This window comes from Lithobates pipiens, unplaced genomic scaffold (assembly GCF_037356315.1).
Source record: "Lithobates pipiens isolate NorthernLeopardFrog02 unplaced genomic scaffold, aLitPip1_a1.2 Scaffold_1, whole genome shotgun sequence".
NCBI classification, from domain to species: domain Eukaryota; kingdom Metazoa; phylum Chordata; class Amphibia; order Anura; family Ranidae; genus Lithobates; species Lithobates pipiens.
Genome location: NW_027507685.1, coordinates 115611936 through 115636829, shown reverse-complemented (window position 1 = coordinate 115636829; position 24894 = coordinate 115611936). Strand labels below are relative to the sequence as shown.

The 24894-nt window shown below is 46.6% G+C and overlaps 1 protein-coding gene across 13 annotated transcripts in view; it reads left to right on the top strand.

Moving 5' to 3' along the window:
• Window positions 1–24894, top strand: part of LOC143970083 (IST1 homolog) — a 114829-nt gene that overhangs the window by 74044 nt on the left and 15891 nt on the right. For 4 of the 13 annotated variants that reach the window (XM_077474378.1, XM_077474375.1, XM_077474377.1 and 1 more), the window contains one exon: window positions 20422–20833. In XM_077474378.1, coding sequence (XP_077330504.1) covers window positions 20422–20796 — 375 coding nt within the window. In that variant the 3' untranslated portion in view covers window positions 20797–20833. Of the gene's footprint in view, window positions 1–1025; window positions 1284–18197; window positions 18238–20421; window positions 20834–21467; window positions 22954–24894 lie in introns of those variants that run through there. The other 9 variants (XM_077474384.1, XM_077474386.1, XM_077474382.1 and 6 more) reach the window with 6 other exon arrangements.

Sequence of the window (24894 nt, the reverse complement as noted above, 5' to 3'; positions counted from 1 at the left end):
TATATCAGAGGTGTAGGAAGTTCTCTCATATCGGGGTGTAGGAAGTTCTTTTATATCGGGTTGGAGGAAGTTCTCTTATATTGGGGGGTGTAGGAAGTGCTCTTATATCGGGAGCGCAGGAAATGCTCTTTAATCGGGGGGGGGCGCAGAAGGTTCTCTTATTTCGGGGGTGCAGGAAGAGCTCTTATATCAGGGGTGTAGGAAGTTCTCTCATATCAGGGGTGCAGGAAGTTCTCTTAAATTTGGGGGTGCAGGAGGTTCTCTTATATCAGGGGTGCAGGAAGACCTCTTATATCAGAGGTGTAGGAAGTTCTCTTATATCGGTGGTGCAGGAAGTTCTCTTATATTGGGGGTGTAGTAAGTTCTCTTATATCGGGGGTGCAGGAAGTTCTCTTATATCGGGGGTGTAGGAAGTTCTCTTATATTGTGGTGTAGGAAGCTCTCTTATATCGGAGTGTAGGAAGTTCTCTTATATCGGGGGTGTAGGAAGTTCTCTTATATCGGGGTGTTGGAACTTCTCTTATATCGGGGGTGTAGGAAGTTCTCTTATATCGGGGTACAGGAAGTTCTCTTATATCGGAGGCGTAGGATGTATTCTTTTATCAGGGGTGCAGGAAGAGCTTTTATATCAGGGGTGCAGGAACTTCTCTTTTATCATGGGTGCAGGAAGTTCTCTTATATCAGGGGTGTAGAAAGTTCTCTTATATCGGGGGTGCAGGAAGTGCTCTTATATCGGGGGTGCATGATGTGCTCTTATATCGGGGGTGTAGGAAGTTCTCTTATATCGGGGGTGCAGGAAGTGCTCTTATATCGGGGGTGCATGATGTGCTCTTATATCGGGGGTGTAGGAAGTTCTCTGATATCAGGGGTGTAGGAAGTTCTCTTATATCAGGGGTGCAGGACGTTCTCTCATATCAGGTGTGCAGGAAGTACACTTATATCGGTCTCTTATCTCAGGGGTGCAAGAGTAGGTGTTATGGATTGTTTAATACTTTGATTAAATGACTATTTTCTATTATCTCAAGATATATGCTGATTCTCCTTAATCAAAATGCTTCACCTAGAGACCCCCCTTCCATTGAGTGACTCCAGGAGTCCACAAGCCATCAGCAGAAAACTTGGAAGAAACTGGCGAGATGACCTCTTAGATAAGGGTCCTCCAATCTCTGCTTGACAGAACAGAATACACCTTAGATGATGCTTTTGCAAACAATGAGTCATCTCTTACTATAAAGGGAAGGGGGCTATATGCCCAAAATCAATAAAGGAAGCTTTTCCCTGAACAGTGTGTGTCAGCGTACTCCTTCTAAACATGCATGCATGGACATTTGAATTAGACCAGGTGCAGTTAACTCGGCCAGCCATTTGTCTGGGATCCAAAACAGCTTGGCAGCTCAAAGTGGGGCTCTCAGGTTGCTCACCGGAGGAACAGCCAACCAAGAGGCCACTGAGGAGGAACCACCACGGGTGGGACAGAGACTGATGAACTCTGAAAATACAGTAACATATCACATTCATATCTTGCTAGTATATCCCGTGTGGGTCCATCTCTGTGTCCGCTTCAGCTGCTGAAGGTCGCCAAAAGACAGGTAATACTTGCCCGAGGTCCATTATATGAACCTGTATTCCGATTATCTGCAGCCTGTAAGAACATTGTGTTGATGTGTTGTATAAGTCTGCGATTGTGTTGTATGGGTCTGTGATACATGATGTATGATGTTGAAAGAGATTGACACACAGCTGGGTCCCAGCTGACGTGGGCAAACTCCTTCGGAAAGGTGTTAGAGCGGTGTAGCACGTTACCCAGAAGAGGGCGTCAGAGACGTGGACAAACTCTTTTGTTAAAGGTGATAGCATTTCACCCAGAAGAGGGCGTCAGGGACAGGGGGCGTCGGGGACATGGATAAACTCGTTTGGGAAAGGTGATGGTGTGGTATAGCATGTCACCCAGAAGGGGGCATCAGGGACACAGGTAGCGTGGCTGTGTGGTTGTTATAATTCAAGCATACACATCTACATCTTACAATTCGTACAAATGTCATGTTATAATTGTGTTTGTGGATTGATTTTCAGCATTTTCAGCATTTTTGAAGGAGGTTGAACGGTCAATTGGGTCTATAGAAAGTGAAAAGTTGAGGATCTCATTGAGGAATATTAACTGCTGTACTTATCTGTCTGTTAAATGTCTTGTTGAGGGAAGTGAGTGGTCACGCACTACCCGATCCCTATTCTGTGGCAGTCTAGGAAGGGCAGAACCTTGACTGAGTCTACGTTTTGGGAAGACGCATCAGGAGCGACCCAGGTGGCAGTCAAGCATTGTAGACAAAACCTCTCTCTGTCTTACTATCTGTTTTGTCCTCATTAACTTGAGATTGTGATATAGTCTGAACTGGTACCAGGTGACAAATAGAGGAATTGCCAGACCCTTTCAAAATCCAAGGCAACCTCGTGACCCGTCTAAAATCCTGAGCAGACACATAAATATCTCAGTCATCAAGACAGAAAATAATAGAGCAGAAATTGGTTAAGCCATAGAAAGGGAATCTCGCATGTGACTACGTCAGAGAGAGAGAGAGAGAGAGAGAGAGAGAGAGAGAGGGAGAGGGAGAGGGAGAGAGAGAGAGAGAGAGAGGGAGAGGGAGAGGGAGAGGGAGAGGGAGAGAGAGAGAGAGGGGAATTATGTTAAGAAAGCAAAGAAGTTAGTGAAGATTTGTGGTATCACCATTCCTCCAGGGAGTAGATTGCAGCCGGAGGAATTTTGGAAAATACTGAAGGAAAAATGAGGGGTGTTATCTGACAATGGTTTACTGAAAACTGCAGAAGCCTAGTATAACGTGTGCAATATTGGAATTTATTTGAAAGTATGCAACATAATGAAACTATTAGGGGCGCACCGAATGGGTTTTTTGGTGCCGAAACCGATGCCGAAAATGAAAAATACACTAGGCCGAAAACCAAAACCGATACCGAAACAGCACCGATACCAAAAATGACTGTTTTTAAAAAATATTTTCATACAGCAGATGGTCAGAGACTGAGGACATGGTACAGGAGATGGTCAGAGACTGAGGACATGGTACAGGAGATGGTCAGAGACTGGGGACATGGTACAGGAGATGGTCAGAGACTGCAGACATGGTACAGGAGATGGTCAGAGACTGCAGACATGGTACAGGAGATGGTCAGAGACTGCAGACATGGTACAGGAGATGGCCAGAGACTGCAGACATGGTACAGGAGATCAAAGCAGCCTCACCAGTTCCCCTCAGATGCAGCCTGCCTGATAAAAATACATGCACAGTGTTTTCCATGTATTCCAATGGCTTTAGTTCACACAATGCAGTCAGTTTCCGGTGTGGAGACTGACTGCATGGTGTGAACTAGAGCCATTGGAATACATGGAAAACACTGTGCATGCATTTTGTGCAAAAAAAAAAAAAGCACACGGAACTGCATCTGGTGTGAACTGGCCCCAAGCAAGCTACCTGGTTCCGTTCCAACAGAGTTCTATTGGGAATGATCATATTGTTACCTCTACTAGCAATAACTTAACCCTTCCCCATTCTATCACATGGCGATAAAAACCTAGCTGGGTCAAAATCAAGATTATTATTATTTTTTTATATGGCCAATAAAGGGAGTACAGCCTCTGTCCTGTGACCTGGTTTATATAGCATTGCTATATTCACACAAGTGGCCAGAGGTGGATAGTTTCAGAGGCAAACAAATGACTCTTTTGGATGCAGCAGCACTGTGAGCACAAAAAACGTTTGATTTATCTACGGACAAAACTCTGCAGTAATGCTTGCCCTGGGCACACTCTTTTCCCCTCATGCAGCTTGCCAGTGTCTAAATGCAGCCTCACCCATGCCCGGATCAGAGCGGTGATCTCCGTGTGTCATGGAGCTGTGCATTGAATTGCCCGGGCGGCTGTAGTAACAATGTCCCGCCTCCTGTAATCATGTCAGGCTGATTCAATGTCCCGCCATTGGATCAGTGTACCGTCTGTCACAGGAGGCGGGACATTGTTACTGCAGACGCCCAGGCAATTCAATGCACAGCTCCGTGACACAAGGAGATCACCGCACTGTCGGGCGGGAGGAAAGGCGGAGGAAGGAAAGGAGAAGGGAGGACGGAGGACTGGGGACAAGCCAGGAAAACACCCCTGCAATGGGCGGCACCAGGGGGCGGAGGCCCACCCAGGCCCCGCCCCCATTTCCGGCCCCATTATCGACAAGATTTTCCTTTCGGCAATTTGCCGAAATCATAATTTACGGACGATATGTTTCGGCGGCCGAAATTTCGGTGCATCCCTATAAACTATACTTATGAGCCTGTCAACATTTTTATAATGCATATCACTGATGGGTCTAGCAAAGTAGAATTATATCAGGCAATGCATATGTTTGAAAAGTATCGCTGAGTTAAAAGAAATATAAGCCTGAAGAATCATTTTTGAGCATGACAGAAGCATTCTGCAGCTATGCTCCTCACCCCTACCCTTGCGCTTCACTGCAAGGAGTGAGGTGGCCCCTCCCTTCAGATCCCTGTGTGAGAGACTGTCTGTAGGGATGTTAGCTGTTGACAGGCTGTGAGATTACTGGTATAACGTGATGTTTGTATGTGTGGGATATACAGGACCGGGTTGATTTAGTTATTATTCTAGCAGGCTAGAATATTAAAGGAATTGTGCAAGTTGAGAAAAACAGTAGTTAGACAATGAAACAGTACAAAAGAGAATATAGGTTTATAATGGATGTTATGAAGAAATATGCAAATTTTAATGAAAGAAAAGGCTGAGAATGTTTTGATTACTTTAAATGTGACAAAGACCACTCATAGGAAACAATTAACAGAAGAGATGGAGAGTTTTCTGCAGGAAAACGAGTCTCCTAATGAAAGTTGGCGAGTAATAGGCAGTGGAAAAAACCTACTTAGCAGTATGCAGAAATCTAGTCAGTTTATGTGAAATTAGAGCTGGAGACGCTCACTGGCCCATCATGGAGAAAAGTCTCTGTGATGCAAGGATTGTCGATGACAATACCTTTAATTCTGGTGTGGAATTCTGTGAGTAGCTGTGCGAGTGGGTGGGGGGCAGACTGGCTGTTCAAGCTGTTTTCTTATATCGGGGTGTAAGAAGTTCTCTTATATCAGGGCTGTAGGAAGTGCTCTTATATCGGGGTGGAGGAAGTTCTCTTATATCGGGGTTGTAGGAAGTTCTCTTATATTGGGGGTGCAGGAAGTTCTCTTATATTGGGGGGTATAGGAAGTTCTCTTATATCGGGGGTGCATGAAGTGCTCTTATATTGGGGGTGCAAGAAGTGCTCTTATTTTGGGGTGTAGTAAGTGCTCTTATATTGGGGGTGCATAAAGTTCTCTTATATTAGGGGTGCAGGAAGTTCTCTTATACCGGGGGTGTAGGAAGTTCTCTTATATCAGAGGTGTTAGAAGTTCTCTTATATCGGGGGTGCAGGAAGTTCTCTTATATCGGGGGTGTAGGAAGTGTTCTTATATCAGGAGTGCAGGAAGAGCTCTTATATCAGGGGTGTAGGAAGTTCTCTTATATCGGGAGTGTAGGAAGTGTTCTTATATCAGGTGTGCAGGAAGTGCTTTTATATCGGGGTTGTAGGAAGTTCTCTTATATCTGGGGTGCAGGAAGTGCTCTTATATCGGGGGGGTGCATGAAGTGCTCTTATATCGGGGGCGCAGGAAGTGCTCTTATATCGGGGTTCCGGAAGTGCTCTTATATCGGGGGTATAGGAATTGCTCTTATATCGGGGGTGCAGGAAGTTCTGTTATATCGGGGGGTGCAGGAAATGCTCTTATATCGTGGGGGTGTAGGAAGTTCTCTTATTTCAGGAGTGCAGGAAGTTCTCTTTTATCGGGGGTGTAGGAAGTGTTCTTATATCAGGGGTGCAGGAAGAGCTCTTATATAAGGGGTGTAGGAAGTTCTCTTCTATCAGGGGTGTAGGAAATTCTCTTATATTGGGGGTGCAGGAAGAGCTCTTATATCAGATGTAGCAGAGCATCCCAGAGAGAGCCAGGAAAAGTCCTGTTCGGGGTTTATAAATCTCCCAGGCTCCTCTCGTACACATTCAGAAATCTCTGATCCATGATCCAGTTCGGGTCTTGGTCCTCTTCCCCAAGCTAATTTAAGCTCACCTGAGTAGACAGCCTTTGTTCTCTGCCTGGGACATACAGACAATGTTGGTCAAAGCTGTTAAGCAGTTTATGTAGAGACTGACAAGCGGTAGGCTTGTTCAGCCCTCATAGTGAGGGCCTGCATATTGTACAGTTAGAGCCGAGACACGGCTAAGATTTGTGTTTCGCTATTTTGTGTCCTTTATTTTGTTATCTGGAACACTGTACAGCACCTATATATGGACTTGTATATAACACAAATAAACACAGCACTGTTTGTCACTACATCACTGGATTTGGTATCTGTGCCTGAGCAGCTGCTCATCCCAGGGAGCTTTGTACGTGCTACCTGTCCCCCAGGTTACATATGGTGGAGGCTGCAACCAGCTGTAGTAAGTTACTACTTAAAAGGCCAGTACCTAGAGTGACTAAACAAGGAAATAATCCTAAAACAATTGATGATATCCAACGCTGCACAGCAGAAAACAAACGCTGCACTCAACGCTGCACAACAGCAAGCCAATGCTGCAAAACAGCAAGCTAATGCTATCGCACAGGAGCAAACCAAGGTGCTGTTTCAACAGATTAGTGCTGTACAGGAGCAAACAAATGCTGCAATTAATGCTGCACTACAGCAAGCTAATGCTATCGCACAGGAGCAATCGCAGAGCCTGTTTGAACAGCTAGCCACTGATGCCAAAGCAGATAGGAAAACCTTGACTGAGGTTGTGGAGACGCTAGCACAGTGGTCACCTGCTAAAGTTGATGTTGGAGACAAGTCCTCAGCCATCCATGTGGGTCGCTTTCTTTCTAAGATGACTACAGATGATGATCCAGAGGCCTTTCTGCTAACGTTTGAGCGGACCGCTGAGAGAGAAGGTTGGCTTAAAACCCAGTGGGCAGGACTGGTTGCTTCCTTGCTTTCTGGAGAATCGCAGAAGGCCTACTATGATTTGGAATCAGCAGAAGTAGGAGACTATGAAAAGGTCAAACGGGAAATCCTGGCACGACTTGGTGTCACTTTGGCAGTTCGAGCACAGCAGGTCCACAGCTGGTTCTTTCAAGGTGAGAAGCCCCCAAGATCGCAGATGTTCGACCTAATTCACCTGGTGAGGAAATGGCTATAGCCGGAGTCCCTGTCTGGGCCACAAATAGTGGAGCGTGTGGTCATGGACCGCTTCCTGAGTCACTACCAATTCCCCTGCAGAAGTGGGTGAGTCAAGGAGACCCCAAATCGGTGGACAACCTGGTGGAACTCGTTGAAAGGTACTAGGGGGGAGGATTTTTGGTGCCGGGACTGAAGTTTGGCGTCCCAAACAAGGGAAGCCACTGCCTGTCAGCAAACCAAACTGGGGAAACGTCAGGTGTTTTCATTGCCAAGAACTGGGACATGTTGCAGCAAATTGTCCATTGACAGATGAACCAATGCCATGTGATTTATCTATTAGAAGGCAGTCTATGTTTGCAGCTGTTTCATGTGCTGCAGCGCCAAATATGGGAAAACCAATGTGCCAAATGACTGTTAATGATAAGCCTATTACAGCCTTGCTGGACTCTGGAAGTCTAGAGACTTTGGTTACAGCTGAAATGATTGAATCCGTGAATTGTCATGCTAAAAAAATGGGATTTTTATATACAGCTTACCTGTAAAATCCTTTTCTTGAGAGTACATCACGGGACACAGGAGCTTCATTACATAGTGGGTTATATAGGCACCTCTGGTGATTGGACACTGGTTGACCCTAATTAAGGAGAATTCCTCCCCTATATAACCCCTCCCATCTGGGAGGCACCTCAGTTTTGTAGCAAAGCAATAAGAAACCACGTAAAACCCAAGAGGGGCGGGAGACCTGTGTCCCGTGATGTACTCTCAAGAAAAGGATTTTACAGGTAAGCTGTATATAAAAATCCCATTTTCTTGATCATACATCACGGGACACAGGAGCTTCATTACATAGTGGGATGTCCCATAGCAATGCTCAGATTGAGGGGAGGGAGACACAGATCATAAATATAGACCGCCAGGGACCGGAGGACCTAAACTGCAGCCTGCAGTACACTGCGCCCGAAGGCTATATCCTCTTGCCCTCTGACATCCACCTGATAGAATCTGGTGAATGTGTGGACTGATGACCAAGTTGCAGCCTTACAGATCTGAGCCAGGGAGGCCTGGTGATGCACTGCCCAAGAAGCACTAACAGCCCTAGTAGAGTGCGCTTTCACCTGAAAAGGAGGAATCTTTCCCTTTAAACCATAGGCCTGAGAAATAACTTGTCTAATCCACCTTGAGAGAGTGGATTTTGACGCCGCCTGGCCCTTTCTAGGGCCTTCCGGCAAAATAAATAAGCAATCAGTTTTCCTTATCTGAGTAGTTGCTTGAAGATAAATACTGATTGCTCTAACCACATCCAAAGTGTGTAAAGATTCTTCTTCGGTGGACTGATTTAAATGGAAACCCGAAACCACCTTAGGTAGAAAGGACCTGTTGGGACGCATGACCACCCGGTCCTTATGGATAATTAGATACGGCTCCTTGCTGGAAAGAGCTGCCAGCTCTGATACTCTTCTAGCCGTAGATATGGCTACCAAGAAGACCAGTTTTTTAGTCAGGAGAACTAATGAAGCCAGATGCAAAGGTTCAAATGGTTGCCCCTGCAAAGCCGAGAGAACCAAATTCAGATCCCATGGGCATACCGGAGGTTTAACTGGCGGTCTTGTCCGCATGGCCCCCTGGATAAAAGCCCGTACCAGGGAATGCGATGCAAGTGGCTTTTGAAAAAACACTGACAGGGCCGAAATCTGCACCTTGATAGTGCTTATGGCCAAATTCATTTCTAGGCCTGACTGGAGAAAGGCCAAGATTCTGTTAATGACATACTTTCTAGGATGCCATTTCCTGAGTTCACACCAGGAAACATATGTCCTCCAGACTTTGTAATAAATAAGCCTGGAGGCCGGCTTTCTGGCGTTGACCAGAGTAGAAAGGACTGGCCCCGAAAGGTCACGGTCTCTCAGAATGTGGGTCTCAGCAGCCAAACCGTCAAATTCAGACTGCGTAAAGCAGGATGGTGGATTGGACCCTGTGAGAGCAGATCTGGCCGGAGAGGGAGGATCCATGGCCTGCCTACTGCCAACTTCATGATTTCCACGTACCATGGTCGCCTGGGCCAAGCCGAGGCCACCAAAAGGACCGACTTTGTCTCCCTCTTGACTCTTCCCAGGAACCGCGACAGAAGCGGGCTCGGGGGGAAGGCATAGATCAGATTGTACTGATCCCAGGGAACTGTCAGAGCATCTGACCCCTGAGCAAGTGTATCTCTTGTCCTTGACACAAACTTGTCCAGTTTCCTGTTGAACCTGGATGCAAACAGATCTACGTCCGGAGTACCCCACTTGTGACATATGTTCCGAAACACGTCGGGGTGCAGAGCCCATTCTCCTGGGCACAACTGCTGGCGGCTCAGAAAATCCGCCTGCCAATTTTCCACTCCTGGAATGAAGACTGCAGAAAGACACGGAACATGCTTTTCTGCCCAGACAAGTATGCGATTCACCTCTTTTTGGGCCACCAGACTCCTGGTACCGCCCTGGTGATTGATATAAGCCACTGCTGTGGCATTGTCGGACTGAACCCGAACCGGGAAACCTCACAGTCTGTAAGACCACTTTATGAGAGCCATGTAAACTGCCCGGATCTCCAAGATATTTATGGGCAGTAGTTTCTCGGTCGCAGACCATTTCCCCTGCGAGCACGTCTCCTCCAATGCTGCTCCCCAGCCTGTCAGGCTGGCATCTGTTGTGATAATCTTCCATGGAAGAGGAAGAAAAGTTTTGCCCTTCAGCAAATTCTTGGTTTGCAACCACCAGACAAGACTCTTGCGTGTCCCTGGGGATAGACGCATAGGAAGATCCAAGGATTGGGGCTTCCTGTTCCAAGCCGCAAGGATGCATCTTTGCAGAGGCCTTGAGTGGAACTGGGCGAATGGGACGGCCTCGAAGGAGGCGACCATTTTCCCTAACAGTCTCATGCACAACCGAATGGGGGAAGATCTTCTGCCCAGAATTAGGCGCACCAGATCCCCAATGGCCAAGGCCTTTAGCCTTGGAAGAAACACCTTGCCCTGAGCGGTGTCGATGATCATGCCCAGGTATTCCAACCTGGTGGCCGGCTGTAGGGACGACTTTTCTAGGTTTATGATCTAGGTGTTCTAGCGTTCTGGTGACGCTGTGATTCAGGAACGCTGCTGTTTTCTCCATGAGAAGCAAGTCGTCTAGATAAGCCATGACGGCTATGCCCTGAGCTCTTAGGTTTGCTAAGAGAGGGTCCAGAATCTTTGTGAAGACTCGAGGGGCCGTAGCAAGCCCGAATGGCAAGGCCACAAATTGAAAATGGCACCACTCTACCGCGAACCTTAGAAATTTTTGGTGTGCGGGAAAAATTGGCACATGGAGATATGCATCCTTGATATCTATTGATGCCATGAATTCTCCCCCTTGCAGGGAGGAGACCACAGTGCGGATTGACTGCATTCGGAAGGACCGGATGCGTAAAAACCGGTTCAGATCCTTCAGATCCAGGATAGGTCTGACACTTCCATTTGGCTTTGGAACGGTGAAGAGATTTGAGCAAAACCCTGAACCCTGATCTTTTGGGTTCACTTCTACTATCACCCCCTGGGACAGTAAGTGATCTAAGGCCAGAAATAGTGGTTTTTGCTTTACTGGATCCCTGGGGATCCTTGACCTTAGGAAACGAGAAGGTGGAATCTCCTGAAACTCTAGCCTGTAGCCCAGAGATATCGAAGAGATCACCCACTTGTCCTGGATCTCTTCCCGCCAGGCTCCTGCAAACTGCAGGAGCCTTCCCCCCACTCTGCCGAGCGGGGGCGCCCCTTCACAAGGAAGTTTTTGGGCTCTGCTTGGCAGGCTTTCGCCCCCAAGTCTTTTTCTGCCCCTGGGCTCGGCCTTGAGCCTTTCTAGTAGAGGAGGACTGAGAAGGCCGTCGCCACTGCTTAGAGCTTAATGCTTCGGGAGAGAGAGCACGCCTGAATGAAGGACGCTTGCTCCTTTTGACTGGAAGGAGAGTAGATTTACCCCCTGAAATATTTTGGACGAATTTATCGAATTCTTCTCCAAACAAACGTTCCCCTTTAAACGGGAACCCAATCAAATGCTTCTTGCATGACAGCTCAGCTGCCCAATTCTTTAGCCATAGGGCCCTTTGCATGTGAACCAACATGAGAGACAAACGTGATGCTTGTTGGACAGAATCCAAAATCGCATCAATCATGAAACACAGAATGTGAGGTAATTCTGCATAATTTTCTACTTCCTCACTGGGAAGGAGCCCAAGCATCTGCTTAACCTGTTCCTTGAGGAACTGACACAACCCCACGGCTGCGACTGTAGGTTGTACCACAGTGCCAGCCATGGAAAAGGAGGCTTTTAATAAGGTTTCCAGCTTTTTATCAGTTGGATCCTTGAATACCTGCGCATTATCCAATGGACAAGTCAGGTTTTTATTCACACAAGAAACAGCTGCATCGACAGATGGGACCCCCCACTTCTTGGTGAAACTTTCCTCCAAAGGATAATGCACAGAAAACCTTTTAGGAGGAGCAAACAGTTTATCGGGATGTCCCCAATCCTCATACATCAATTTATCCATTAAGGGATGAATTGGGAAGGAATAGGCAGTCTGTGGGGCTTTCCTGACTCCCAGGGAAGAAACAGAGGATGTAGCGACTTCAGCAGCAGGCATTCTGAATGTGGTACGCACCAATTCAGTATAATACTGCACCTGCTTTCTGAGTGCCTGGGAGGAGGGGACTATCTCCTCTTCCTCTGACTCATCCGACTGCTCATGATCCCTAGCCCAAGATAGGGATCTCTCCTCATTTTCAGAAGAATCATCTGAGAGAGGGATTTCAGCAGAGGGAGGGGATCTACCCCTTTTCCTGCTATCTTTCAGGGAAGCAGAAATAAAATTCATGATTCTCCCTTCAAAACCCTCCAATGTAGCCCTAAGGGAGTCCTCAGTGACATAAACCGGGGCTGAGACATTAGGAGAGGCTGCAAAACCTGACAGGGGCACTGACTCGTCTTGAGAGGCTGGCTCCAGTCTTGCAGGGGGGGATGGTAACTTACAGGCACTTTTGGAACCCCTGGACCTAGGCGGTGATTTACCAGTGCCTTTGCTACCTCCCCCTGAGACCCTCTTACGAGGAGACATAGTCCTAAGCTACAAAGCAGAGGTACTAGTACAAGTGCAATCACTGTTGTGCTTAAAGTCTCACAATAAATATATATGCTTAAACTGCACAACCTGATGCTGAGTAGGTGTCTAAGGTTTGCCTGGATCCAATCCCCACGGATGCTTACTGCCCACAGCTCCTGTGTCTCCAATTACAGCCCCCTGACGCTCTAGGCTTTTTAAAACTGCCGCCTGGTGCCTGCGCAGTACAGCGCCGTGCACACTGACATGCACGGCTCGCAACCACACTCCCCCCTCCTCCATTAGGCCGGGAACAGCCAGCGCGCGTGCACGAGGACCGCGGGATCCAGGGGGGGAAGGAGAACCCCAATGGAGCTGCGTGGGACCCCCAAACTACGTGGGACCCCTGTTTACCTTGATGTGGCAGGGACTGCAATGGAGACGTGAGTCAGCTGGAGAACCAGGCTTCACTGAGCGTGTGTACTGAAAGGCATGTAAGTATGCATCAGGCTGCTCTTACTCCCTCTAGTGGTGGAAACCAGGTAAGACATACAACTACTCACAATGAAAAAATCCATTCATATATTTATATATATATACAGGATTAACTTCCCTTACCTGTCCTCGCCGCAGGAATTGCTGAACCAGACAAATTCCAGCCTTCACCCATCACGGTGGGTATTGTTAGCCAACCTTCAGGTTTATCTGGGTCTCTTTCTCGGAAGAACCTCCTACCTGGGCCATGTAGAAAGCTCTGCCAGAAACTTTCGTGCGCTCTGTATAAACAGTACACCAAGTCTGGTTTTCCCAGAGCCCAGTCTTCCAATGGAGAGGACTTACAGGCAAAACCTCGCTTCTTCGGCTGACGAGGCCCGGGTACCATACCATCTTGGGAGTCAAAATATCGGCCCGAGGTATGGATCCGGTTTGTTGTAGCCCTTAGGCCCTCGCAGGGACCTGCATAGAGCTAATGTTTTACGTGACCAACCACCATAGACACTGGCGAAAAAACTGAGGTGCCTCCCAGATGGGAGGGGTTATATAGGGGAGGAATTCTCCTTAATTAGGGTCAACCAGTGTCCAATCACCAGAGGTTCCTATATAACCCACTATGTAATGAAGCTCCTGTGTCCCGTGATGTATGATCAAGAAAAATTGCTGTGATCTGTATACATGGGGATACCCGGGAGTATCCTATAACCACTGTTCAGTTTAAAACTGGCTTAGGTACGGTGACCCATCAGGTTGGACTTGTCCCCCACTTGGTGCACAAGGCCATCATTGGTAGAGACTTCCCTAAGTTTCTCAGTGGCAGAGCCAGAACTCCTGGCCACTACTGACAATGTGGGTACAGGGGATTCCTCTCAGGGCTCCCTGGGTTTTCCTCTGTCGGTTATGGCAGGAGAACTGGAGGAGTCTGAGGAAGACCCCACCGCCAGTAGAGCTGGACTGCCGTCTGCTGAATCCGAGCCTACGTTGGAGTTTGCTGACCTTAATGTGCACAAAGAAAATTTTGGTACTGAGCAGAGAAAAGACCAGAGCCTTGCCAGGGCCTGGGAAAATGTAATAGTGATTAATGAGGTACCTGTCGAACCAGGGGACAGGCCCTGTTTTCCTTATTTCAGCAGCAATCAGGATTTACTATATTGTGTATGTAAAATTAATGATGAAGTGGTTGAACAGTTGGTGGTCCCTAAGCCATACAGATGGGTAGTGTTGGAACTTGCCCATGGGCACTTGCTAGGAGGCCATGTAGGGGTTGAAAAAACGACTGAAAGGGTGATGTGCAGGTTTTACTGGCCCGGGGTACAGAAAGATATTGAGAATTATTGTCACTCTTGTCCTGTGTGTCAGATGTCAGCCCCACTACCCCACTTCCGAAGTCCTTTAGTGCCCTTGCCTATTATTGAAGTGCCCTTTGAGAGGATTGCCATGGACCTTGTGGGTCCACTCCCCAAGTCTGCCCGGGGTCATTAGCATATCCTTGTAATCATGGATTATGCTACCCGTTACCCTGTAGCAGTTCCCTTACGCACCGCGTCTGCTAAAAACATTGCCAAAGAGCTGTTTATGGTGTTCAGTCGGGTGGGCATCCCTAAAGAAGTCCTTACAGACCAGGGCACCCCATTTATGTCACGAATAACTAGGGAGCTGTGAAAGTTGTTTAAGGTGACACAGTTGCGAACCTCAGTGTACCATCCTCAAACGGATGGCTTGGGGGAGCGCTTCAATAAGACGTTAAAGAGCATGTTAAAAAAGGTTGTTTACAAGGATGAGAAAAACAGGGACTTCCTGATACCATACTTGATGATTGCCATCAGAGAGGTTCCCCAGTCCTCTACGGGGTACTCTCCATTTGAGTTGCTTTATGGGAGACACCCTCGGGGACTCTTAGACATAGCCAAAGAAACTTGGGATGGGGAGCAGACACCCCATAAAAGTGTAATTGAGCACATTGCTCAAATGCAGGAGAGGATTGCAGCAATCATGCCTATGGTAAAAGAACACTTACTGCAGGCCCAGGCAGCCCAACAGAGAATATAAAACAGGCGGGCCCAACTCCGGTTTTTCTCACCTGGTGACAGGGTCCTGGTGTTCCTACTGTTGAGAGCGAGTTCCTGGCTAAGTGGCAGGGTCACTTTGAAGTAATTGAAAGAGTTGGGGACGTCAAATACAAGGTGTATCAACCAGGAAAAAAGAAGCCCGAGCAGGTTTACCATATAAACCTGTTAAAGCCCTGGCGGGATAGACTGGCGTTAACTGCAAGGTCCATCCCGGTAACGCTTAAGGGTACTGAGTCCCCTCTGATCCCTGAGGTCACGATTCCAGACACCTTGTCATGTTCCCAAAAAACAGGAAGCTAGAGAGTTCCTGATGAGGAATAGAGAGAAATTTTCAGAGTTACCTGGCGTGACTTCAGCAGTTCAGCATGATATTGTTACTGAACCTGGGGTACGTGTCAAGCTCAAACCGTACAGAATTCCTGAAGCGAGGAGAAAAGACATCAGCAATTAAGTTAAAAGAATGTTGGAGCTAGATGTTATTGAGGAATCCAATAGTGACTGGTCTAGCCCCATCGTGTTAGTCTCAAAAACGGACGGCACTTGGAGGTTCTGTAACGACTTCAGGAAGCTTAATGCAGTGACAAAGTTTGACACACCCAATGCCCAGAGTAGACAAACGTATAGACCGACTTGGCAAAGCTTGCTATATTACCACTTTGGACTTGACAAAAGGGTATTGGCAAATACCCCTGACTGGTAGCCCCGGAGGGTTCATTCCAATATAAAAAAAAATGCCTTTTGGGTTGCAAAATGCCCCCGCGACATTTCAGAGGGCCATGGACAGGACACTAAGACCCCACTGACGATATGCATCAGCCTATTTAGATGACATGGTGGTATATAACACTGACTGGGAGTCTCATTTGCCTCGTGTCCAGGCTGTCCTTGATTCCCTCTTCAAAGAAGGTTTTACGGCAAATCCAAAAAAATGTGCCATTGGTCTAGAGCAGTGATGGCGAACCTTGGCACCCCAGATGTTTTGGAACTACATTTCCCATGATGCTTAACTACACTGCAAAGTCCATGGGCATCATGGGAAATGTAGTTCCAGAACATCTAGGGTGCCAAGGTTCGCCATCACTGGTCTAGAGGAAGCCAAGTATTTGGGCTACACTATTGGCCGTGGTGTCATAAAACCTCAAGTGAGTAAAATAGAAGCCATCCAGGAGTGGCCACGTCCTGCAAACAAGAAGCAGGTCAGGGCCTTTCTTGGCATTGCGGGGTATTCTAGAAGATTTATTCAAAATTTTGCAACTATAGCTGCCCCTCTGACAGACCTGACGAAAGGTAAAGACTCTGTAATGGTGAATTGGTCCTTAGTAGCAGAGGAGTCTTTCCAAGTCCGGAAGAAGGCTCTTTGTGCACAGCAAGTACTGTACTCCCCCGAATTTCTCCAAAGATTTTTTGGTTCAGACGGATGAGTCTGTTGGTATCGGGGCAGTACTATCGCAGGTACACAATGGGGAAGAACACCCTGTGGTGTACCTAAGCAGAAAGCTCAGTGACCATGAGAAAAAGTATGCAGTCATTGAAAAGGAATCTTTAGCCATAAAGTGGGCCATGGATGCGCTCAGGTACTATTTGTTAGGGCGCCAGTTTGAGTTAATAACTGACCATGCTCCCCTGAAATGGATGGCCCAAAAGGAGAGTAATGGATGGGTGAACCGGTGGTTTTTGGCTCTACAGGATTACTCCTTCACCGTAAAACACAGGCCAGGTGTTGAGATGGGGAATGTAGATGCCCTGTCCTGTATTCCCTCCTGTTGGGGCACAGGTGTTCCAACCCTGGGGTTGAAATAAGGGGGAGGATATGTAGCAGAGCGTCCCAGAGAGAGCTAGGAAAAGTCCTGTTCGGGGTTTATACATCTCTCAGGCTCCTCTCGTACACATTCAGAAATCTCTGATCCATGATCCAGTTCGGGTCTTGGTCCTTTTCCCCAGGCTAATTTAAGCTCACCTGAGCAGACAAAAGGTTGGTAAAAGATGTTAAGCAGTTTATGTAGAGACTGACAAGCGGTAGGCTTGTTCAGCTTGGTAGTGAGGGCCTGCATATTGTATAGTTAGAGCCGAGACACGGCTAGGATTTGTGTTTTGCTATTTTTTGTCCTTTTTATTTTGTTTTCTGGAACACTGTACAGCACCTATATATGGACTTGTATATAACACAAATAAACACAGCACTGTTTGTCACTACATCACTGGATTTGGTATCTGTGCCTGAGCAACTGCTCATCCCAGGGAGCTTTGTACCTGCTACCTGTCCCCCAGGTTACACAGAGGTGAAAGAAGTTCTCTTATATTTGGGAGTGCAGGAAGAGTTCTTATGAGAGGTGTAGTAAGTTCTTATATCGGGGGTGCAGGAAGTTCTCCCATATCAGAGGTGTTAGAAGTTCTCTTGTATCGGGGTGTAGGAAGTTCTCTTATATCGGGGGGGTTTAGGAAGTTCTCTTATATCGGGGGTGTAGTAAGTTCTTATATTTGGGGGGGTGCAGGAAGTTCTCTTATATCGGGGGTGCAGGAAGAGCTCTTATATGAGGGGGGCAGGAAGTGCTTTGATATGGGGGGCAGGAAGTGCTTTGATATCGGGGGGTGCAGGAAGTTCTCTTATATCGGGGGTGCAGGAAGTTCTCTTATATCGGGGGTGCAGGAAGTTCTCTTCTATCGGGGGGTTCAGGAAATGCTCTTATATTGAGGGTGCAGGAAGCGCTCTTATATCGGTGGTGTAGTATGTTCCCTTATATCGGGATGTTGGAAGTTCTCTCATATCGGGGGAGCAGGAAGTTGGGGGGGTGTAGGAAGTTCTCTTATTTTGGGGGGTGCCGAAAGTGCTTTGATATTGGGGGTGCAGGAAGTGCTTGTGATATCAGGGGGCTGCGGGAAGTTCTCTTATATCAGGGGGTGCAGGAAGTTCTCTTATATCAGGGGTGTAGGTAGTTCTCTTATATCGGAGGGTGCAGGAAGTTCTCTTATATCGGGGGTGCAGGAAATGCTCTTATATCGGTGGTGTTGTATGTTCTCTTATATCGGGATGTAGGAAGTTCTCATATCGAGGGTGTAGGAAATGCTCTTATATCGGGGTGTAGGAAGTTCTCTTATATCGGGGGGGGGGGGGGAAGTGCAGGAAGTTCTCTTATTCTTGTTTTCATCTGTTTGTCACCAGGTCACTGAAAGATCAACTGTGATTGGTTGTTAAGGGATTCGCACTTTGTCTTATTGAATGATTATATCTTTTCTATACGATAATATTCATTGTGACTCAATGTTACTTCCTTTCCTAGGTCAGACCCCCAAATTACACCAGACATAGATCAAATTATGGTGAGTGTCACCTCCCACGATCGATGTTCTTCTACTACCTACAGCTGCAACATGCAGTGAAGATCCAGGCTGGGGGGCCCTGTGGACTCTCTCACGATCTTCCGATACATGGCTAACGTATCAGAGTCCCGGGGCTTTATCTCTAGAACTTATTCTATGGTTCTTAATATTTAGCTGAGGGTAGGGTAGGACTTAGGGTGGTGGGGGCCCCTGGGCTTGAGTCGCTTTCGGGCCCTACCTTCTATACATTACCGTGTTTATCGGCGTATAACACGCACCCCAAGTTTAGGAGGGAAGTTTAAGGAAAAACCTTACATTTAAAGTGGTTTTAAACACTTACAAACCACTTTGACCTACAGGTAAGCCTAGATTAAGGCTTACCTGTAGGTCCAAGAAATATCTCCTAAACCTATATGGTTTAGGAGATATTTGCCCGAAGACAGGCACTGCTGTCTACGGCGCATGCACCGTAGACAGCGGCGCGCAGGCGCACTGAGCGCGGCATTTCCAACAACGGAGCTGCCACGCGTGTCGGCTCCCGTGTGCAGCGGCGGAGCTGCGAGACCCCACCGAAAAGATGGATGCGCCGGACTACAGGGGACAGCGGTGACATCGCTGGCTCCTGTGTCAGGTAAGTGAAACATAATGGGCTACTATGCGATGCATAGTCGTCCATTATGCTTTGTCTTTGCAGGGAATGAAAGAGGAAGTAAACCCATCAGGGTTTACTTCCTCTTTAAATGCCCATCAATGCAGCCTTGTCCATCATTTGCAGCCTTGTCATTGCAGTCTTGAAGTTTAAAAATGTCACCGCTGAGATGCAGAGGGTCCTCTTGGCAGCTCTCGCGTCCTTTCGCAGTCCCGAGCGGAGCCGAGAGTAGCTGAGTGTACTCGGCTCGGCTCAGTCATGCCCAGTCCCTGTGTTATGTCCATCATAGGGCGGCATTGAGCATGACTGTGAGCGGAGCCAAGCCGAGCACACTTTTCTATGTATCTCGGCGCGGCCCACGGGGCCCCCTATTGGGTGGGGCCCATGGGCTTGAGCCCAGTCAAGCCCAATGGTAAGTCTGGCCCTGGCTGGGGGGGGGGGGGGATTTCCTCCGGCTGCATCAAGTAAATGGGAGAAGGAGGTGGGAACATTTGAGGATGAGCCATGGGAGGAGGAGGTGGGAACGTTCGAGGATGAGCCATGGGAGGAGGAGGTGGGAACATTCGAGGATTAGCCATGGGAGGAGGAGGTGGGAACATTTGAGGATGAGCCATGGGAGGAGGAGGTGGGAACGTTCGAGGATGAGCCATGGGAGGAGGAGGTGGGAACATTCGAGGATTAGCCATGGGAGGAGGAGGTGGGAACATTCGAGGATAAGCCATGGGAGGAGGAGGTGGGAACATTCGAGGATGAGCCATGGGAGGAGGCCCTCCAGGTGGTACTTGTTCATTGAATGTGGCCCAGAGGCCATCTCCATTACATATTGTCCTCAGAGTACGCTTCACACCTGACAGACTGTGAGACCGGAACCGTAATGCCACGTACACACGATTGGAAATTCGGCCAGCAAAAGACGGATGAGAGCTTTTGGTCGGAAAACACGATTGTGTGTGTATGCTCCATCAGACTTTTGCTGGCTGAATTATTTTTTATTTTTGTTATAAATACACCCCTGAAAATGTTTTCCTGGGTTCACAATGTGTGTCTTCATTGGCAGAACAATCTCCCTCTGGTGCAGTGTGATAATTATGTTAAAAGTGAGTTAAAAACCATATAAAAAAAAAAATACTAATTAGGTACTACATAATTATTATTAGTATTGGTATTACATAGTATTATATCGTATTGCATAGTATTGCATCGTATTGCATAGTACTATATTGTATTACATAGTATTACATAGTAGGTGAGGTTGAAAAAAAAGACACAAGTCCATCCTATGAATTACTAAATATAGCAAAATAAAATAGTCAAATAGAACATGCGTTTCCTGAATAGAGAAAGTAAAAAGAAAAAGTGTCAAAAATACCCAAAGAGATGCAACATTTAACTCTTAGTGAACTGACTCCAGGGTGTGGGGGGGGGGGGGGGGATCTTTTCCCCCAAACTGATTGCTTACATGTCATCCATGAAAGGAGATTTTTCATTTCTCATGTGTGATGTGCTGCTTTTCTAATTCTGAAATGTATTTGCAGCTCCTCCGACTCAGCAACAACTTCCAAGGCAAAATTCACAGACAGGAAATCCTACCAGAATGGTTAAACCCCCCTTCAAAACAAACATGGTTGCTTCCCGGGACAGTATTCATGATGAGGGCCATACTTATGAAAAGGTCCAATAATCATCTAAAAAGACCAGATGGGACAATTCTTCATGATTTAATACTCTGTGATATAGAGAATTTATTTACAAAATATATGAAAACTAGAAAATTTAATTTGATAAGAAATTATTTTGTTGCTACGACTTATCCACCTTACCAACCGCTCAGTGTCCTCCACCCCCCTCCACCAATCTCTACACTGACCTCCATTCAATGTCCTCCACCCCTCTACCAATCCCTCCACTGACCTCCATTCAGTGTCCTCCACCCCTCCCTACACTGACCTCCATTCAGTGTCCTCCACCCCTCTAATCCAATCTCTACACTGATCTGCATTCAGTGTCCTCCACCCCTCTCTGCCAACCCATCCACTGGTCTCTATTCAGTGTCCTCCACCCCTCTCCACCAATCTCTACACTGACCTCCCTTCAATGTCCTCCGCCCCTCTCTGCCAATCCCTCCACTGGTCTCCATTCAGTGTCCTCCACCCCTCTCTACCAATCCCTCCACTGACCTCCATTCAGTGTCCTCCACCGCTCTCCACCAATCTCTACACTGACCTCCACTCAGTGTCCTCCACCAATTTCTACACTCATCTCCATTCAGTGTCCTCCACCCCTCTCTGCCAATCCCTCCACTGGTCTCCATTCAGTGTCCTCCACCCCTCTCCACTAATCTCTACACTGACCTCCATTCAGTGTCCTCCACCGCTCTCCACCAATTTCTACACTGACCTCCATTCAGTGTCCTCCACCGCTCTCCACCAATTTCTACACTGACCTCCATTCAGTATCCTCCACCGCTCTCCACCACTTTCTACACTGACCTCCATTTAGTGTCCTCCACCCCTCTACACCAATCCCTCCACTGGTCTCCATTCAGTGTCCTCCACCCCTCTCCACCAATCTTTCCACTGACCTCCATTCAGTGTCCTCCACCCCTCCCTACACTGACCTCCATTCAGTGTCCTCCACCCCTCTAATCCAATCTCTACACTGATCTGCATTCAGTGTCCTCCACCCCTCTCTGCCAACCCCTCCACTGGTCTCCATTCAGTGTCCTCCACCCCTCTCCACCAATCTCTACACTGACCTCCCTTCAATGTCCTCCGCCCCTCTCTGCCAATCCCTCCACTGGTCTCCATTCAGTGTCCTCCACCCCTCTCTACCAATCCCTCCACTGACCTCCATTCAGTGTCCTCCACCGCTCTCCACCAATCTCTACACTGACCTCCACTCAGTGTCCTCCACCAATTTCTACACTCATCTCCATTCAGTGTCCTCCACCCCTCTCTGCCAATCCCTCCACTGGTCTCCATTCAGTGTCCTCCACCCCTCTCCACTAATCTCTACACTGACCTCCATTCAGTGTCCTCCACCGCTCTCCACCAATCCCTCCACTGGTCTCCATTCAGTGTCCTCCACCGCTCTCCACCAATTTCTACACTGACCTCCATTCAGTATCCTCCACCGCTCTCCACCACTTTCTACACTGACCTCCATTTAGTGTCCTCCACCCCTCTCCACCAATCTCTCCACTGACCTCCATTCGGTGTCCTTTACCAATCTCTATACTGATCTCCATTCGGTGTCCTCCACCCCTCTACACTGACCTCCATTCAGTATCCTCCACCAATCTCTACATTGACCTCCATTCAGTGTCCTCCACCCCTCTCTACCAATCCCTCCACTGACCTCCATTCAGTGTCCTCCCCCACTCTCCACCAATCTCTACACTGACCTCCACTCAGTGTCCTCCACTCCTCTCCACCAATCTCTACACTGGTCTCCATTCAGTGTTCTCCACCCCTCTCCACCTATCTCTACACTGACCTCCATTCAATGTCCTCCACCCCTCTCCTCCAATCTCTACACTGATCTCCATTCAGTGTCCTCCACCCCCTCTGCCAATCCCTCCACTGGTCTCCATTCAGTGTCCTCCACCCCTCTCTGCCAACCCCTCCACTGATCTTCGATTGCTCAGCAAACTAAATTCAAAATACTAAAACAAAACCCACAAAGCCATTCACAACTCTGCCCCGAGCTACATCACCAATCTTGTCTCCAAATATCACCCAAACCATTCTCTTCGCTCCTTCCAAGACCTTCTGTTCCCAAGTCTTTCCCATCCTCTGGAACACTCTACCCCAATCTGTATGGCTATCCCCTACTCCAGCTGCCTTTAGGTGATTCCTGAAAACTCATCTCTTCAGAGAAGACTAATCTCCCATCAATTCCATCAGATAACACCCCCCCCCCCCCCCCCACACACACACACAGTTATTACCTTTTCTACCACTTGCCCCACCCTCTTAGATTGTAAGCTATTTTATTGTATTGTAACTGTGCTGTATCCCTTTTTTATATTGTAAAGTGCTGCGTACTCTGTTGGCGCTATATATATCCTGTATAATAATAATAATAATAATAATATAAATTCTGTATTATAATAATATTACAAAATGATGAAAAAATAAAAAAATATTTTATGTTACAATAAACGTTACAAGATTTTTTATCACAGGTCTGCCTTCAAAAGGTTAAATACTATTCTAAAATGAAATTTTTTGTTTATTTATAAGTGTGAATCAATCTAAAAAGTTATCGGGTGATATATTAGGATTTGTTTGTATCGTCTTCTCTTCATCGTTTGATCTGCAGGGCGGATGATCGTGTCTCTTGCTTCGCCTCTCTGCTCACCTCCTTCCTGTTATCTGAGCTTCTCTTCATAAACCATCAGAAGAAGAAATGAAGGGGCACGGCTCTGAAGATGAATGCTTTCCTTTTTACCTCTTATTAGGAAGGTGCAGACACTTTGTGTGTGTGTGTATGTGTGTGTGTGTATGTGCGTGTGTGTGTGTGTGTGTGTGTATATATATATATATATATATATATATATATATACACACAAAAGTATTGGGACACCTGCCTTTACACACACATGAACTTTAACCACTGGGCACTTAAACACCCTTAATAATCAGACCAATTTTCAGCTTTCTGTGCTCTCACATTTTGAATGACAATTACTCAGTCATGCAACACTGTACCCATATGACATTTTTGTCCTTTTTTTTCACACAAATAGACCTTTCTTTTGGTGGTATTTAATCACCGCTGGGTTTTTTCTTTTTTGTGCTATAAAAGAAAAGACTGAAAATTCTGTAAAAAAAAAAAATAATAATAATAATTTTCTTTGTTTCTGTTATAAAATCTAGCAGATTAGTAATTTTTCTTCATAAATTTTGGCCAAAATTTATACTACTACATATCTTTGGTAAAAATAAGTACAAATTGATGGATATTATTTGGTCTTTGTGAAAGTTATAGAGTCCACAAACTATGGTGCCAATATCTGAAAATTGATCACACCTGAAGTACTGGCGGCCTACCTCATTTCTTGAGAACCTAACAAGCCAGAAAAGTACAAATACCCCCTAAATGACCCCTTTTTGGAAAGAAGACATTCCAAGGTATTTAGTAAGAGGCATGATGAGTTTTTTGACGCTGTCATTTTTTTCCCCACAATTCTTTGCAAAATCAAGATTTTTCTTTTTCCTTTTTTTTTTTTCCCACAAAATTGTCATATTATCAGGTTATTTCTCACACGCAGCATATGCATACAACAAATTACACCCCAAAACACATTCTGCTATTACTCCTGAGTATAGCAATACCACATGCGTGAGACTTTTACACAGCCAGGCCACATACAGAGGCCCAACATGCAGGGAGCACCTTCAGGCATTTTGGAGCACCCAGCCCAATTCTGACATTTCTCTCCTACATGTAAAAATCATCATTTATTTGCTAGAAAATTACATAGAACCCCAAAACATTATATATGTGTTTTTTTTAGCAAAAAAACCTTGAGAATATAATGGTGCTCATTGCAACTTTTTATTTCACAAGATATTTGCGCAGCAATTTTTCGAATGCTTTTTTTTTTTTGGAAAAAACGTTTTTGTGCTTTAAAAAAACCAAAACAGTAAAGTTAGCCCAATGTTTTTGCATAATGTGAAAGACGAAGTTACGCCGAGTAAATAAATACCTACCTTGTCACCCTTCAAAATTGCACACACTCGTGGAATGGCGCCAAACATCGCTACTTAAAAATCCCCACAGGCAACGTTCGCAGCTATACCTCACGTGTGGTTTGAACACCGTTTTCATATGTGGGCGGGACTTACATATGGGTTCGCTTCTGCATGCGAGGACAGGGGCGCTTTAAAAAAAAAAAAATTTATTGTTCATTTCACTTTATTTATTTTAGTTTGACACTTTTTCCCCAAAAATACATTTTTTTATCACTTTTATTCCTATTACAAGTAATGTAAACATCCCTT